Here is a 19,124-nt window from a genome sequence, read left to right on the forward strand (position 1 = left end):
GTGTGTGTGTGTGTGTGTGTATATATATATATATATATATATATATATATATATATATATATATATATATATATATATATACATACAGTACAGACCAACAGTTTGGACACACCTTCTCATTCAAAGAGTTTTTCATGACTATGAAAATTGTAGAGTCACACTGAAGGCATCAAGGGCTATTTGACCAAGAAGGAGAGTGATGGGGTGCTGCGCCAGATGACCTGGCCTCCACAGTCACCGGACCTGAACCCAATCGAGATGGTTTAGGGGTGAGCTGGACCGCAGACAGAAGGCAAAAGGGCCAACAAGTGCTAAGCATCTCTCGGGGAACTCCTTCAAGACTGTTGGAAGAGCATTTCAGGTGACTACCTCTTGAAGCTCATCAAGAGAAGCCAGGAGTGTGCAAAGCAGTAATCAAAGCAAAAGGTGGCTACTTTGAAGAACCTAGAATATGACATATTTTCAGTTGTTTCACACTTTTTTGTTATGTATATAATTTCACATTTGTTAATTCATAGTTTTGATGCCTTCAGTGTGAATCTTCAATTTTCAAAGTCATGAAATAAAACTCTTTTAATGAGAAGGTGTGTCCAAACTTTAGGTCTGTACTGTGTGTATATATATATATACATTCACATTTAGTCATTTAGCAGATGCTTTTATCCAAAGCGAGTTACAAATGAGGACAAAGGAAGCAATCAAAAACAACAAAAGAGCAATGATAAGTAAGTACTATGACAAATCGCAGTTAGCTTAAACGCATTACAGGTAGCAAGGGCTTTTAAATAATATAATAAAAATAAGACAGCATAGATATATATTCATATAAATATATAAAATGTGTATTATATATATATATATATATATATATATATATATATATATATATATATATATATATATATATATATATATATATATATAAATATATATATATATATATGTATATATATATATATGTGTGTATATATATATATGTGTATATATATATATATATATATATATATATATATATATATATATATATATATGTATATGACGTTATATATATATATATGTATATGACGTTATATATATATATATATATATATTTTTACTACACATTTTGGGCTGGTACTTTTTTTTTTTTTTAATGGGCGGGTCTTACGCAGTTGGGCAGGAGATATTAAAACCATGATTAAAACCAATCTGGCAACACTGCGTGTTGTGCGGCTCACCCATCATGCACTGCTGCACGCATAGGGGGAGGAGCTTTCGCAGCTAGTTTCAATCTAGTTTATGGTTCAGCATCTTTTGCAGTATTTTAATGTTTTGATTCAGAAGTGATCCACTGTGCACCTTGCAGGAGCTGTTGATCGACTGTCTTTTTAGGGGGTTTCTTGTAAGAATACGTCAGGCGTTCAAAGGTGAGTACGTAAACTGTTGAAAAGATTGGCCCGCGTGTTGTTGATCATCTCTGCAGAGATTCGCTGCAAAGCATGCATGCCCTGCAGCGTGTTGAATGGCTACAACATTCATGTTTTAAAGCCTCATGTCTGAGTATTTTTTTTTTCATTTCTATCGAATAATAGATATGTGACTTTAATATAAAATAGAATTAATGCAATGTTGAGGTTTTTAAGTATTTTACGGTATGTATGATCAGCCTGTGATATTAGCCAAATATACATCCTTTGACTGCATGCCGTATGCAGAAGTTGCTAAAGTACAGAACTGTTTGCTGCAGCAGACATTAGGCTAAAGTCCAATTCATTCAAGTCAAATTCTCTAGACATGATGTTTTTATGTTTCCAGTTCTAGTTGAATTTTAATTTTCTAGTTTTAATTAAAATCAATAATCAGAAATAAATAGTTGTGTTTTTATTTTTACATAGTCTAGTGTGACAACTTACCTGCCGATGGGGCAAGTTGTCACAAGTGCACATTCTCTATTCAAAAGTCTACAACTCCGTAATGATATAAGATATGAAAATGTAATGAAAACAACATATGTTCCCAAGACCATGACATTTATATCATTGTGATTTACGGTGCTCATTAAATGTAAGACAGTTTGAAAAGTGTGACAACTTACCCCGCTCTCCCCTATAGCTTTATAGCAAGATCCAAAAACAAGGGCGTATGAAGCAAAACATCACATAGTAATTTTCTACCCATTCTAACCTGTGCTTAAAGGAAATCATTCGTTTTCATGTTTGAACTTGCAGAATTTCTCAAAAATGTATAGTGCACTAATCCAAAAGTTTGCAATGCATTGCACTTGCACTTGTACAAGATTAGCTGTATAATATTGTGACTATACAGTACAGGCCTGATAGAGAGCCTCTGGCCATTCTTATTGTTGAACTCTGCCCTGTTGATAAATGTCATAATTTCTCACTTTCAGGAGTGAAGTCTGGCCCCTCACAGTCTACAGAAGCAGTCTCACCGCTGGACTCAACGTCTGCTGCAGGTGTCCCAATGGCCAGTGAAGATTCCACAGAACAACTTCCAGGAGACGCAGCGGATTCAGAAGTGAAGCCAGAGGCAGTGGAGTCATGCCTGCTGGATGGCAATGATGCTGGTGTAAGTAAACCAAACCTTCAAAACAGCCTGATGGAAAGCCATCAGATGGAGCAGGAGGAAGTAGAGAAGCTTCAAGGGGAGATGGAGGAAGATCTGGATTTAAGACAACAACCGGGTATGGACCATGAAAGGGGACCAGAAAAAGCCAATCTAACTGACCAGAATGAAGAAGAAAATGCACAGGGACAATCTCAGCAGAAGAATGCTGAAGAAGTAGAGAAGAATGAAGAGGGGGAGGTTGCAGAGGATGCAACACGGTGTTCAGAACAGCTTGTGATCGCTAAAGTCGAGGACTTTACCAATGAAATGGCAGTAGATGTGAACCAGACTGAGGATCGCAATGGGAAGATGGAGGTAGATGGATCAGATGATGCAGGTTGGTGTGACCTTTCTGCCTGTTACAAGATTTGTGTCCTGTTTAGATGACTTGCAAACGCATTTTGGTCATTAACTTATGAATATTGATTGATGATTCTGTGTTTTGATAAATGTTCATTTCTGAACATTACTTCACAGCCACGGAAAAGCATTCACTCATATTCAAAATGTTTTTAGATGCTGCGTAATGTTGCTGTATCAATATGATTTATTAATTAATTTATTGACATTTAACTAAATCGAATCGAGGAACAGACCTGTTTTTTTCTGCATCATTTTTTTTTTTTACATTTAACAGGAAACTCTTTTTCTAAATGCATAAAAAGGGAGAAAACAGAGCCATCTGTCGTGGTGAGCACTGTCATTATTCAATGTTCATCATTGAAGTTCATGTAGGACGTAAACTCCTAAAACTAAGCTCCTCTCTTTCTAAATCCAGCAAACACAGTCAGTGGTAAAAACGGAGTTAAAACCTCAAGTGGCCCAGCTCTCTGATGCCCTGCCAGTGAATGTGAAGGATGAGCCAATGGATGAGGAGTATGAGAAAGTGTCGGAGCCACTGGGCCCAGTGGGAAACATTAAAGATGAGCCCAACACAGCAGCTGTAAGTTTCACTAGGGATTTCTTTTTTTAAAATAAAGGTTAAGGTACTTGTATGATTAAATTTGAAAACTCTCTTATGCTTTTGAGGTCTACATTTGATCAAAAATACAGTAAAAAGTCATGTGTACCGCAAGTCAAGTGTCAGTGTTTCATGATGCTTTAAAAGTCTATCTAATATGTTGACTTGCGGTACACATGACTTTTTATTTTATTCATGGTATGTAGTAGTATATAAACACACAAAACTACAAAATGTGGCCTGTATTTTGTTACTCCGTTAATACATCTAATAGGGCAACATGTCTACATTAATATAATAAAATTCTATATGAAAATCCTACATTTCTGACACAATACCACCGTGAGTGGTACAGTTAGTGTTACTTATGTTATGTTAGGTATTTAGAAGTATTCTGACTGGATATTATAGCAATGTTTCTCCAGTTTTTCACATCAGTGTTGGTGAGAATAGTAGCACTGGTTCATTTGGCTTTAAAATACAAATCAGTGTGACACTGTGACCTCTGCTCCAAAGCTTGCAGGCTGTTATGTGTTATGCCTTTACGGTCACTTTTGGTCAATTGAATGCAGTTTTGCAAAATAATAACTGTACTAGAAAACTAAATTACTTTATTTTAATGGCAAAATGGTATTTAAAATGCAAAATAAACAATTAGATGAGTTAAATAATTGCGACAAGCCAAACATGAGCTAAATTGACATTGCTTCCGGTTAAATAAGCAGTACTGTTAAGTAAGGTATGAAACGTTTCATGAAACTTTGAATGGTAATTTTTTTCATTGTGTTCATGTTTTCAGGAGTTTAGCCAGACACCTGATGCGATCAAGATCAGCGCAGTTTTCTCTGTAGGAGGAAATTCCACATCCATCGGTATGAGCCCTGATAATATATTACAATGTTCCTTTACTATTTACTAACAGGATGATAAATGGTTTAATAAAATTAGTGTTGCTTGTTATATTTCTTCCATATTTTTCTTCAAGTCACTGCAGCTCCAGCAGCCGTTCCAGCAAAGGCGACAGCACCACCTACACTACCCCTTCGTTCTCTGGCCCATGCCAATCCAGTTGGTGTGGTCTGCACAGGCTGTAATAAAGTCCTCTTAAAGGGAGAGACGGCTTTCCAGCGCAAAGGCTGTCCTAAACTGTACTGTTCACCTCAGTGTCTTTGTAGCACCTCTGATTTGGTGGTCAAATTACCTAAGAAGAAACAATGTCACCACTGCCACAAGTATGCCTACAAGTCTTGCTTTTATTTTTTCTCTACATGCCCTTTATGAATGCAAACGCCTTTTGACAAGTTCTCTTCCCCTGCAGAGAGATTCTTGACCCGAAGGATTTGATCAATGCCCCGGTGGAAAAGTCAGGGACTTTGAAGGATTTCTGCAGTCAGCAATGCCTCAGCGCTTTAAGCTTCAAGTGCAGTGTGTGTCAGAAGACAGCAATGGTAAGTGACCATCTCTATTTGTGCAGGTGTTTCCTGCACTAGATCGCCGCTACTGAAAATGCGGCCCGTGAAATGAATCATGTTTTGCCCCTAAAGGCCTGTTCACAACAAGACAAATGGAAACATTTGAAATGGGATAAGCAAGTGTTACTGAAAGATGTGCAGTGCATTGTGTACTTGACTCTCCAGGTTTTAAGCGAAAATTGCACTCAATATTAGCACCAAACATACTGTTGTGAACAGGCCTTAAATTAAGGTGATCTGGGTACTGTGAAATAATGTCAAGACAACACATCTTTCTTTTGCGTTATCTTTTCTGGATGGACTCAAAAACAAACATATATCTCAAATAAGTGTTTTGAGTTCTTCTAATAATTGCACAAAAATAGGTAACATCTGGCTAGCTCAAGGAACCGCATGTCTTTAATTTCAGGTACATTTGACTTGAAATGAAGCCGATATTTAGTGTATTTAACCCTCTTGAGGCTCCAGTGAGAGAATTTGTTGTTATTATTATTATTATTAATAAACTGATTAACTGTATTGACAAAGTACTCTTGGTATTTATGGCTTTGCAGATATAAGTTAGACATTGTGCAACGCTGTAATGGGTCTGCTGTCAATTGTGGACTCAAATTAACACACTTACACAAAGTTGTGTCAAGGTGCACTTTGTGCAATCTTTTTTTTTTCTGTGAACTTTCAGAAGCATATCCAAGAAAATACACACACGTATGTGTGTGAGTGTGTGTATGTATGTATGTATGTATGTATGTGTATATATAAACTAAATGTAAGCATTTTTGATTGATCCTTGATTAATAATTATAACAAAAATGTAGCAACATGTGTGAATGTAAATGTATGAAGTGCATACATTGTTTAAAAAAAAAAAATATATATATATATATATATATATATATATATATATATATATATATATATAATACAACTAGTAACAAAATATGCTTTAATGTAAAATTTTAATCAGTTCAACAAATTTGTCGGCAAAAACATATTTTGCTCGCATCTTTCCTCAGGTAGATTGTATATTGTTGATCATTGTCACTCTGAGGTCTGACAGGCTTCCCAGCTCATGAATTAATCCCATTGTTGTTGTCAGTCAAGCGACTGTGAGTAGGATGCCTGCACAATAGAGATTACTTTGCGAATCCACTGATATTAGGGCTGGGACAATAAATAGATAGACAAGATCTTGATTTCCAGGAATGGCACAAAGCTCTTTGACATGGTTTTGACCTTGTGTCTTTTATTTTATGTCTTTCTGTCTATCTGCATGGTTGTACAGCATTGTAAATAAACTGCGAACAAAAACATTCTTTTTTTTAAGTCTTCTCACAATTATTTTTTTTTTTTTTTGGTTTCCTCAGTTGCATCCCACATTGATAGGTCTTTACCTTTACCTATCTGATGTGAAAGACATCAAACAAAAAAAAATATATATATATATATATATGTATATGTGTGTATATGTATGTATATATATATGTGTGTGTGTATATGTATATACATACATACATACATACATACACACATATATATATATATATATATATATATATATATATATATATATATATATATATATATATATATACATACATACATACATACATACCAAGATATTTTTCTTATGATACTTGTTGTATAATCTTATCTTTAATTGTAATGTTTAATGATTCTGTTACCTAGAATTTTCTTGAAAATTTAAAAGCATATGGACTTTGTCTTTTTAGTACTTAAAAGTATATAAAAATATATATATATATATATAATTTAAAATTAGAAATTATTCCAATATGCTGATCTGTTGCTCATGAAACATTTCTTATCAATGCTGCTTAATGGGTTAGTTCACCTGAGAATGAAAATTCGTCCATCTTCTACTCGTCCTCGAAGCATCCTAGGTGTATGTGACTTTCCTCTTTCAGAATAATCCAATCGAAGTTATATTAAAAACTGTCCTTGCTCTTCCAAGCCTATCACTGGAGGTAAGCAGGTGTTTGTTGTCAGCAGTTCAGAACACGTGAAATAAAGTGCGCACATCTGTAATAAAACGTCCCTCACATGTCTCCAGGGGGTGAATAAAAGTCCCCTGTATTGAATCCATGCATTTTTGTAAGATAATATCCAGATCAAATTTAATAAACAGTTATTTTTCTCACTTCTGTTGACTGTTGGGAACTGTGTGCAGGCAGATGTCGTAATTTGTCAGCGCTGCGTTTAGTGAAGTGTGCGGAGATAGAACAAAACAAAATGCTGGTCACGAATTAGAAGCACAAAAAGAGGATTTGTAAAAAAAAAATATATATATATACATATATATTAAAGAAACTTTGTTTCCTTTACTCCTACATTTCCCAGAGGTGCGTGCGTGACTCATATGTCTTCCATCTTCCACCTGCACGTCTTCCAGTTCCCAACAGTCAACTGTGAGGAAAAAAAGTGTTTATTACATTTGAAATCCTAGTATTTATCTTCATAAACGCATTAATTTATTATAGGGGGCCTATAGTAAAAGTTTAGACAATTGTGTATGCCTGCCTGTAAGGCCTATATAGAAATAAAATCTTTAAAAGATCAAACACCTTTTTTTATTTCTCATAGACTTACACACATGAAGTGAACTTAATGGGCTCCATCCATAAGCTGTGCAGTGACCGCTGCTTTAACCAGTTCCGCTCCTCCAATAAACTGACTATGAACAGCTGTGTGAACTGTGGAGGATATTGCTATGACACAGACGGTCAATGTCCGACTCTGCAGATAGAGGGCAGTCTTATAAAGTTCTGCAGGCAAAACTGCCTCATAGGCTTCAAAAAGGTAATTGCAAGTAAATAACTAAATAATGCTCCATTAATTTGTTGAAAGCCATTATTAAATAGATTGATCTTTCTTTGTAGAAAAGTTTGAAACCTGTCACCTGCAAACTTTGTCGTACCATGCGCCCGGTTGCAGAAATGGTGGACAGTCTGAATACAGCAGGAATCAGGGAGCTTTTCTGTTCAACTTCCTGTGTCACAACGAATAAGGTTCAGACTGTCAGTTCTTCAGGTAACAACCAGTTGTTCTTCAAGATTCCAGATTCTTAATGATTTTCTCCCTTTTTTTTTTTTAAATATGCTAAAATGTCCTTTTTTGCATACTAATAAGGTGCTCCGGTGGAATGCAACAGCTGCAAGCTTAAACTAGTGCCTCAGTATCATCTAGCCATGTCTGACGGAAGCATCCAAAACTTCTGCTCCTTGTCATGTGTAGTATCATATCAGGTACAGTTTACTAATCTTTCTGATTCAAAGGGGACATCGGATGCAAAATTACATGGTGTTTGCATATAAGTGTGTCTTAGTAGTGTGTGAACACAACCACCCGACAACAATAAAAAAAATAAAAAATCCATTCACTCATTTTTGAATCCCCAAAATACCTAAGCAGACTATACTTACTGGTTTTAGATGAGCCAGCTCAGTCATTTCTGGTCAACATTCAAGATGGCTAATAATCCATTCACAATTTGAAGAAAAGTGTTGTCTAAGAGGACCAAACGTTCACCTATACAGTTTAAGGAATGACAAACCTGAGTGTAAAAAAAAATTAAGTGTAAGAGTGAATTTACTAAATTGTGATGCAAGTCATTGCTATGATTGACCGTGATGAGCTGTAGCAATGGATAGGCCTGTTGCAATAATCAATATATTTATACCTTAATCATTTTTGGTGACTAAATCTATTGAATATTATATTTACTTAAAAATGAATGTCAACATGCTTTTGTATATTCCACTTGCACCTGTGTCTTTTGCAGCTTCTCGTACATAATTATGGTGTCATCATGAGGTGCTAGTTCAAATAAAAAAAATGCTTCTACAAAAAAAAAAAGTTTCATTTGCAGATATGGCCTTGTTTAGGGATCTGACGGACATCTGACTTCTAAGTAGTGATTGAATTTTTCAGCAATAGTGTGCACTCTTCATTTACAGAGAAAAGAAGAAAAAATCTCTTTGTGCATTTATCTTTTTTAACTTTATTTTGCACTTTTTGTAAGAAAATGATTAATATTTATTCAGTTCTTTTAAGGCATCTAATATTTTGATACTTAATTTCCATGTTCTAAATATTCTTAAATTAAAAGTTTGTTGTCATTTGGAAGTGTGTAGGCCTTCTTGCATTATTATGCTGTTACATTAGGATTACATATTTAAGTGGCATAAAACGGTCTTTAAAATGACAATAATATCGCTTATCACAGTTATTTCTGGGGCAATATATTGCACAACAAAAAGTTGTTATCATGACAGGCCTAACAATGGATGGAAGCCGATTCAAAAACAAAGCTGTGCTTTAAGTGATTCAGACTAAATTCAGAGTAAGTACAGCAGTAAGTCTGTGTTGGATGAATGTATTTGGCAGCTTAAAAGATAAAACTTTCAAATGTAGTTTAAATCTAAAAATATTTCAAAAGATTTAATGTTATATAATAGTTATTCCATTAATAATAATTATCTTGTTTAATTTGTAGTTAATTAACCCTTATAGGCTGGGCCTAATTATTTATTTTTTAAAAGACATGAGACTTTGTGACTTCCTGCACTTGCTATACTTTATACTTCAGTGCAGTAAAAGTACTAAAATTTGTTATACTAGTAATTCCATAATAAATTATCAAGTGTTTTGATTTCCTGAGCGGTATGATGTCACACCGCTCAGACCCCGCCCTCAGCCAGTTGTGCGCTGTCTACAATTTTCTTTAAGCTTGAGCAGCTTTAGCGACAGCAATGTCTCGAAATCAATGCAGGTGTTTTGTAATTGGATCTAAAAGAGAGTGTTGATATTTTCCCTACATCAGAGCCACTGAGAATGCTGGCTATTTCTGTGAAATAGTTATTTTGTTCAAAATGCCTTAGTTTATGAAAAGGCTTTGTGTTTGGAATGGCAAGTGGCGTTAACAGCTCTACAGAAGAAAGGGGCAGGATGAGCAGCAGCTCGTTATCATTTAAAGAGACATGCACCGAAATGGGTCGCTGTGAACAGCGCTGTTTTTTTTGTTTTGGTAAAGTGTTTTTTTTTTTTTACACAACCATTGAGGAATTTAAACCAAAGTATGTTCCGGACAGTTTCATGAAGAGCCTAAAGAATCATACCAATGTGGAAAATTGTCATCCGATGTCCCCCTTTCAAGATATGTCATTAACAGAAGCGGAGCTATTTTGTTACATTTTGAGTTATTTTTGTTTGTTTGTTTTTTACTTCAGGAGTCCTTCAGTAAGACGAAACCTAACGTACCAGTAAATGCTGTTACCTCTACAAGCAACAACACATCTACCCCAAAAACTGCTACTCTCAAACCTGCTTCCTCAGACTCCAGTTCATCAGTAAAGGCTTCCAGTGGTCCGGTGCAGACAGCCACCAAGATCCCCTGCTCTCAGTGTCTGAACTCGTTCTTTCACAGACCAGAGCTCCTGGAGTTCAAGGTACTCCTGTTTACTAGTTTAGACTGGCACTTATAAAATTGGTACTGGAACTGGTACTGTAGTAGTGGGTGTTTAACAGGCATAAGTACTTGGTGTAAGTGTGTTCTGTTCATATGGTTTCTTCATTTTTTTGTAGTATAGCCTGATCTCATTAATTGTAAATTGCAGTGATAGTTTTTCATGATTTGATGACATTTAACAATATGCAAAACTTTTTTGTATATCAATAGTTATTTTAAAGCTAATAACTGATATACTGGCCGTTTATAAGATCTGGATTTTCTGAGGCTAATTACAATTTTCTTTAATGGATTAGCACAGCCTTATTGAATTAATTTGAAATTAAAATCAAAGTTTGTTTTTAATATTTATAAATCTAGTGGGAGTGGGATTTGTATTTATACATTTAGCAGACACTTTCATCCAAAGCAACTTACAGCACATTAAGACTACTTTTTTTTTCTATCTGAATGCGTGTTCTCTGGGAATTGAACCCACGACCTTTTTCGCTGCTAGCGCAATGCTGTACCACTGAGCCACATGAACAGTATATATAATTATATGTGCAATAATATGTAAATTTTACTTATTAGACAATTATCTATAATTAAACATTAAAAAGTCTAATTATTTGGCCAAAATCGATGGGAGTCCTGATGTGTAACACATGTATGTTTGTATTGTAACACTTCATCAATAATCTAATCAGTAGTTTGTATTTGTCTGATGAGCAGTCGACTCTTAACCTAACTGGTTGCTTGTTTTCCTGATCTTTCAGAGGAAAATGTATGCTTTCTGTGATAACGCTTGTGTTGAGGAGTTCAAACAGATCAACAATGTCATGGCTCGCTGTGAATACTGTAAGCTTGATAAAATTGTCAAGGAAGTGAAAAAAATACACCAGATTGACCGCTCTTTCTGCAGTGAGGGTAAATACTAAAAGCAAAATCAAGAGATTATTAGTGTGTTGTTTGTTTTCTTCTTCTTTTTGCAGCATACATGCATGTCTTGATCTCAAGTTGTGGTTTCTGATGTCACAATTGCTTGTTTGTTTATCCCTGTACAGGATGCAAGTTACTGTATAAGCATGACCTGGTCAAGCGCTGGGGGAAGAAACACTGTCGCAGCTGCCTTTACTGTAGCGCATCTACTCCGACTTCAGTGACTGAAGTGATTAATAACGTAGAGGCGGAGTTCTGTGGGAAACTATGCTTGTTACAACACAACTTATTAATGCGTAAGGTAATATTTGATTTCTTTTGACTTATTCTGCGAAACAAAGTCAGAATCAGAATGAGCTTTATTCAAAGGAATTTGTTGTGGGGTTTTTTTAAGTGCTCTTGGTACAAACATACATATGACATTTAGAACAGAAAGAACATTTAAATGAGACTAAATAAATCATTTGGTGTGCATCTGGAACAGAAGATTTATGTACAGATTTGTGCATTATTATTAGTTCGGTGCTGCAACATTACTTTAAAGACTTTATGCTGTGGATGTGGCTTTCTAACAGAGAGTATGTTTCTGCCAGGAAATAAAGTGCTGCATGTGCAAGCAGGCCAAAACGATGACCGAGACTGTGAAGTGGCTGGGTGAGATCAAGCATTTCTGCAGCTTGCAGTGCTTGATGTTCTTTTGTAGTCTGCAGGGAACCACCGGGGCAGTCAGACCTGCAAACAAACCTCTACCCACACAAGGTGTGTAGATTTTTGAGTGAGTTTTATTAGTCCTTCTGATTCATATCTTTTTATGTCTGTATTTAATCTTTCTGTGACTGTTTTTCCTCAGGGACAAGACCAGCACAGTCTCCAGGCCCTCAAAATACAGTTAATCGCACATCACTGATAACTAAAGAGGCCACGCCAGTCATTGCCGGTGTTCTATCACTCTCAGGTGCATCCAGTGGACAGCCAGGTGTTTTAGGGAACAGCGGTCTGCAAGGTGACTAATTATTCACTTTGAGGGATGCACAGTGTATTCCATATTTTAATTAATATGTAATATTTATTTATTATGAATGTATATTAGTTGTATGTATTCTTTTTTGAATTATTATTATTATTATTATTAGAAATTGAATTTATTGCATTTATCTACCATCAGATTATAATGGATTTTGTGCATGCATCTTTCTCTTTTTACATTTGTATTTCTTTTGCCATTTGTCTAGCAGTCATTTCATTAAATAACTAAAAATAAACGAACTACAGCCTATATAGCTATAGCTATCTGAGTATCTGTGTTATCATACAATAATACTGATTACCTTGTTCGTTTGTTTTTTTATATAATTTGTATGTGGTTAACATTTTATCAAATTGTATCAGCCATTACATTATAAGTAATTGTGAACTAAACAGATCTGTGAGATTTTTAAAATCGGTGCTTAAACAACATGTTGATAATTACATAATTTAGTTTGACGTCTGTTGTCAATTGAGGAATGAACTGGTTATTTTCTGTGGCACATCTCTCACATTAACCTTTTTGTGTCCTCAGCCTCTGTTCCAGCTGCTACAGCAAAAAGTTCAGTAAATGTGAGTTTTTCAAAATGTAAATAATCCATTTGCTTTAGAAAAGTGTATAAAACTCAGCCAATTCTCATTTGTTCTCTGTCTTGTCTCCAGGTGGCCAGCACACAGACAGACGGTGAGAAGGCTCCAGCGCCTCGAATCCTGAAGAACAAAGCCTTGCTGTGCAAACCATTAAGTCAGAACAAAGGCACATCCTGTAAACCCAATGTGTGTGACATGAACACACAAACAGGTATTAGGAAGCACTGTTGCAGACATGTTTCTTTTGGGCATTGCATATGTGTGTCACTCATATTGTGTCGGCACGTCACCTCTTGATTCGTCACCATAATGTCCACTATATAACACTTTAACTTTTGGAATATAGTTAATGCATGTTTTTTTTTTGTCCTCTAGATGGACCTCCTGTCATAGTGCTGCCTGTGCCAGTGCCAGTCTATGTTCCGCTTCCCATGAACCTCTACACACAATACACTCCGAAGTCTGTTGGGCTTCCACTTCCGGTTTGTATCTCTACCACTTTCTGTCTTCATTATTATTCCCTGTTTGTCCTTATCTTCATCTTTGATTATTGAAGCTATTAAAGCTATATTTGCTATCAGAATGAGTATGTTAATCTATTAGGGAGTGTTAAAATTTTTTCATTGTTAATGAAAATCTCAACTAAAATGGAAAAAAAAAAACTAATACAAAACTCTAAACAAAATGTATCCCTCAAAATGTAAAATAAACTAAAATACTAGTATCATGACTAAAATAAAGAGGAGAAATTTAACACCATAATACATTTTTAAATAACTAATTTAAACAAAAACTCAAATCTGAGACTAGAAAACTGAAAAGTGAAAGCCAATGTTACCAAGTCAAAATGAAAATAAAAACTGCACGTATTAAAGTATTATAATTTAATCATTTCAGGCTCTCCTCCTAATTACACCACTAGTGTGTACTTGTGCCTTCATGAGTCTCTGTCTGTTATTTCAGGTTCCGGTGCCTTTGTTCTTCCCTACAACTCTGGACAGTGCTGAGCGCATTGTGAAGACCATTCAGGATATCAAAGAGAAGATCCCTGATGACCCTCTGGAGGCCGACCTCATCATGATGGCAGAGATGGTGGCTGAGGATGCAGAGAAGGAGAAAAGCATCACTGTTCCTGGTAAACTGGGGACAATTGGTAGTTTTAATATTGCTGAAACTTCTTACAATTTCAGCTAACATACTGATTGAACAAAACTTATGAGTTTGGTGTTTGGGCACTGTACAGGCTTTATACTTTTGGAGATATAACAAGATATTGCAGGTGCACACGTTTTTTTTTTCTTTTCTTTTGTCTTTTACAAGCCTCCTGTTTTGTTATTCAGATCCGACTAGTAACATAATGGATGAACTTGATCTGGAAGCCCTGTCCGGTAATCTGAGTTGGGAGGAGGACTCTGTGTCTTCTGCCCAGACATGGGATCAAAACCCAGAGCCTGAGATGCCTCCTCCGTCCCGATCTGACACACTGACCCCTGTCTCCACCGCAGCAGAAGAGCCACAGATGGACTTGGAGGCAGATTTCCCAATTGGTAAGAGCTTCTGCTGTGGTTAAGAGGTCTAAACATACCAATACAATCCAAGGCTTCCATTCATATTTCATTATTCTTTATCCTTTCATATTTCAGAGAGCATTGAACTTCTCAAAGAGCAAACACAAGAGGAGACAACAGATTCTGTCAAACGGAAGTCTCGCAAGAGAAAACATGACGGCTTCCCTCAGAAGAAACGGGTAAGAACAGCTTAAGCGGAGTTCTTCTTAACTTGCCACCATAATGTCCGCCATATAACAGTTTCAGTTTTGGAATACAGGTTATCATTTAATATTATCATATTCCTGTTTTGTGATATGAACCAATTTTCTACTGCTTTTTAAAAGCATTTCTATTGGTAAGCGAAATGACACTACCATACCATAGCTGTAATTTCAGTTTCAGAGGACAGATAGAGAATGACGGTGGAGCAGCAAGGTGAGAGGGGGCACTTGTTATAAATAAGTGTTTTAGAACCGGCTCTCTTCTTAGTGCAAGCTTCCATATTGGCATTTGTTTTGTCAAAAGACGCATGATTGAAGGGCTAAAGCAGGAACTGCGTTACTGCAGGTAGGTTTATGACGAGACCAAGGCTGCTCTATTAGATTTGAACAGCATTCACAAGGGGCTCATTAAGGCCCAAAAGGCTGTCCGTTTGCAGATGAGAGAGTCACAGGTGAAAACACAGACGTTGAGGAGCAAACTTGACTCCCACAAACCCCAGCAGTGGAGTGTAAGAGTGAGGATGCTTTTGCCCAGACTAGCAATGTAGGCAGTCAGCAAATAGAGCTATGTTGCCATCCTGACCTTTAGTTTTATTCTCCCTCAAAGGAGCTGAAGCTTCTGTTTGTGTAGAGTTGGACGCAGCCAGATTGTTATGGTTGCTTGCTTTTCCATGCCGTTTTTCCCCAGAAGTATAAGAAGTAGGCATCCAATACCAACTGGGATAGTGCGAGGGGCAAATTTGAACTGCCTTTGAACCTGCGGCACTTTATCATTAAGACCGTTTCTCTGAGGTTCTCTGAGGCAAGAAACAATGTTGGCCACAAGCTTTCACATTATAAGACAAAACCAGTAGATGACATTACTTTAGTCTTAAGTTTCACATGATCCATCAGAAATTATTATTCTATGCTGATTTGTTGCTCAAGAAGCATTTTGTTGTCCTGATTTATATTTCTGTGAATTGTTTTATGTTGCTGTGTAGGCCCAAAAGAAGGCAGCTGTTGTTCCAGTCAAATCAGCATTAGACAGCCTCTCTAACCTCTCAACACTGCAACATGAGTACGCTGTAAATGCTTGGAAGGAATGGGTACGCTGGAGGAACGTCCAACCCAACATGGAGACCCCCCGATTTGGCTGTAGGTCTCTCTTTTTCCCGTATTTCTTCCCAAAAGAAAGTTCCACCATGTAGAATGAACAATTATGCATGAAATTATAAGATTAACCATGCTTCCTCATTGAAACAGTTTCACTCACCAATGCTCTTCAGTAAATGAGTGCCATCAGAATGAGAGTCCAAACAGCTGAAACACCACAATTATTCATAAGTGATGCACATGAATCTACGCCATCAATTAACGTATTGTGAAGTGACAAACTGCATTTTTTTGTAAGCAACAAATCCATCAATTGAACATTTTAAACCATCACTTCTGGCCAAAATACAAGTCCATAATAATGCTTCCTCTGTCGAAAAAGTAAATCCCCTGTTTTTCTTCACAAAACATACTCGAGACTGTTTTGGACTCGATGCTTGTAAACGGTTATCTGTCCTGATTCAGATGTTATAAATCAGTGCTGGATTAATTAATTGAGGAATTGGTTACTTGCAAACACATTGCTTGTGGATTAATGTGATGTTTTTTTATTAGCTGTTGGGCTCTCATTCTAACTGCAGAGGATCCATTGATGAGCAAGTGATATAATGCTAATTTTTTCCCAATCTGTTCTGGTGAAGAAACAAACTCCTCTATATCTTGGATGGCTGAGGTCGAGTACATTTTCAGCAAATTTTCATTTTGTGGTAAACTATTCCTTTAATGTGTTTTTCAAGGGATAGTTTTTTAGTATATGCTTTCACAGGGAACTGAGCATTAGCCTTATTTCTGCATCATGCTCTTATAGTTAAACTACAGAATCTTTAACATGCCATTTAAGCATTAAACACTTCCTCTTCATCATTAGCACGCAGTATGACACTAAAGGAGGACTTGCTGAAGTGTTGCACAGCTGAACTAAGCTACGGCCTCTGCAAGTTCATTTCTGAAGTGCGTCGACCCAACGGAGAGAAATACAGCCCTGACAGCATCTTTTATCTCTGCTTGGGAATCCAGAAGGTAAAATGAGAAGAAACCACACAAACTGAACACATTCAGTCATGTTATATCGTTTTTTTTTTTCTCTCGTGTCGTTCATAATTGTAGTACTTGTTTGAGAACAATTGGATGGAGAACATCTTCGTGGATGTCTTCTACACCAAATTCTGCCAGGAGCTGACCAACATCCTCCGAGGGTGGAAACCAACTATTTCGTCCAGTGGTGAGCAATTGAAAACACAAATGTGTGCTGAGCTTGTTTTGCTGCTGCTCCACAAGCATGTCTGTTTGTTTGCTCAGGTTACGTTCATTCTCGCGTGGAGGAGTATCATCTGTGGGACTGTAAGCAGCTGGGGGCGTTTTCACCAGGTGTGCTGCTCAACACGCTGCTCTATTTCTTCACCAAGTACTTCAACTTCAAGACGGTGGAGCAGCACCGTCGCATCTCTTTTGGCCACATTGTACGCTGCTTTCAGAGCAAGGGTGACACAAAAGTGGCCTGTTTGCGTTTCTATCCCCCCAAAGAGGTTGCAAGCACAGGTCAGTGGTCAGTTATACGGGCTTGGCTTGACTGTTTTTGAGTTTGTTGTATCACTTGTTTGTTTTGTTTTACTTCAGTTGGCGTCCCTGCAAAAAAAAGGAAGGAAGATGATGACACCATATATGAGATAAAGGAGAATGCAGACAATCCTCTTCACTGTCCTGTCAGGCTGTATGATTTCTATCTCTCAAAATGGTATGCTTGTCTGAAATTCCAGTGATAGCTGTTTTGAACTGCATTTATTTTAAACTAAAATGTTAACTTTATAAAAGTTTTACTGTCACTATTGATTAATATAATGCATTCTTGCTTAACAAATGTGTTATTCTATTATAACAAGTTTCATAAATGCATTCTGTCCAGCTCACCCAGTGTGAGGCAACGCACAACCGACTTTTACCTGAGCCCCGAGCGCTCCTGTGTACCCGACAGTCCCATGTGGTTCTCGACCACCTCTCTGAGTGATGAGGCTCTGGACAGCATGCTCACGCGAATCCTTGCAATCAGAGAGCTGCACCTGGAGAGAGACCAATCACCCAATGAGACGGATTCGGACAGTGACTCGGACTTCAGGCCCTGATTTTGAAATGAAACGTACAGCATAAGCGCACACTAAATTTGCAGGATTAAGAAGTCATCTTGGTTTTCTCCTAGAGTATTTCTACTAAGATGACAAAATCTGGATGCCATTAAATAGGCCTTAAGGATATTGATAGTGATTCCAATGGATGTAAACCAAGTGTTTTGTCATTGTATTTTCCATGTTTAATTGGATTGAAGTTAATGAGGCTGTATAGTGTTTTTTGTGATCAAGTGTATGGAAAAACAATATTTGATACAAGCGGCTGAAAAAAAAAAAACATTTCAAAAGGTGCATATGGTTGTATTAATTTTTTTCAGATGACAATGCATAGGTTTATGCAATGCCACATTACACAAGTAATATTTTATAGGGTTTCTGCACATATTTTTATTAAAATGAAACACTACTGACATTGACTGCACCTTTTACAACAGGCATTTAAAACAGTGGCTGGTGTATCTACTCATTAAAAGGAATATGGGAGGGTTTTTCTTTCCTTTTTGCAACCTGACCACTTCAGGATTTAATTATTGTATGGTCAGGCCTGCAATTTTTTGGATAAAAAAAGACTATAAAACTATACGGGAGTCTTTCTTGTTTTTTTTTTTTGTTTTTTTTAAATATACTGCTAAGTCGTATATTAAAAGATGAGATATCAAATAAAATCAGTTAAAATATGCATTTTGCACACAAAAAATGTATTTGTGCATGCTGTCTCGTTTTAAAATATCAAAAAATAACTAAATGTAACTGAAATAGTTATAGTTACTGATATTCTGTGTATATGTATTTCAAAAACACGAAAGTAAACAAAAACTTCACCAAATCGAACTGAATCATTTTAAACTGTAGACACGTATTATTATAAAGACCTTTTGAAGTGAATTGGTATGTTTTAATCAGTAAATATTTTACTTTATTAACCTTAATCTCTAGCTTCCACTTCAGGGGGCCTTTATTAACCGCCCGGAGCTGTATGGAGCACTTTTTTTTTTATGAGGATGGACACAGTTTATTGGACTGAATATCTGCCATTATAACCCTTGGAAGAGCCAGGACATTTTTTTATATA

At 36.4% G+C, this 19,124-nt stretch overlaps 1 protein-coding gene across 2 annotated transcripts; it reads left to right on the plus strand.

The window, feature by feature from the left end:
* Positions 1-1,220: 1,220 nt before the first annotated feature.
* On the plus strand, positions 1,221-18,632 carry LOC113062040 (zinc finger MYM-type protein 4-like). Of its 2 annotated transcripts, none has more exons than XM_026231547.1 (27): positions 1,221-1,406; positions 2,387-2,941; positions 3,242-3,294; positions 3,383-3,547; positions 4,365-4,437; positions 4,551-4,797; positions 4,884-5,013; positions 7,642-7,857; positions 7,938-8,088; positions 8,188-8,303; positions 10,287-10,505; positions 11,284-11,434; positions 11,572-11,747; positions 12,040-12,205; positions 12,297-12,449; positions 13,008-13,045; positions 13,136-13,274; positions 13,439-13,545; positions 14,027-14,198; positions 14,404-14,610; positions 14,707-14,810; positions 15,818-15,971; positions 16,798-16,949; positions 17,037-17,151; positions 17,229-17,468; positions 17,547-17,664; positions 17,833-18,632. In XM_026231547.1, exons 2-27 carry the CDS (start codon positions 2,461-2,463, stop codon positions 18,047-18,049), a joined length of 4,260 nt encoding a protein of 1,419 aa, XP_026087332.1. In that variant the 5' UTR covers positions 1,221-1,406; positions 2,387-2,460; the 3' UTR covers positions 18,050-18,632. The 2 variants fall into 2 exon arrangements, with proteins under 2 accessions (XP_026087332.1, XP_026087333.1); XM_026231548.1 differs by having other exon boundaries at positions 4,560-4,797.
* Positions 18,633-19,124: the final 492 nt, after the last annotated feature.

Source organism: Carassius auratus, chromosome 44 (assembly GCF_003368295.1).
Source record: "Carassius auratus strain Wakin chromosome 44, ASM336829v1, whole genome shotgun sequence".
Lineage (NCBI taxonomy): Eukaryota > Metazoa > Chordata > Actinopteri > Cypriniformes > Cyprinidae > Carassius > Carassius auratus.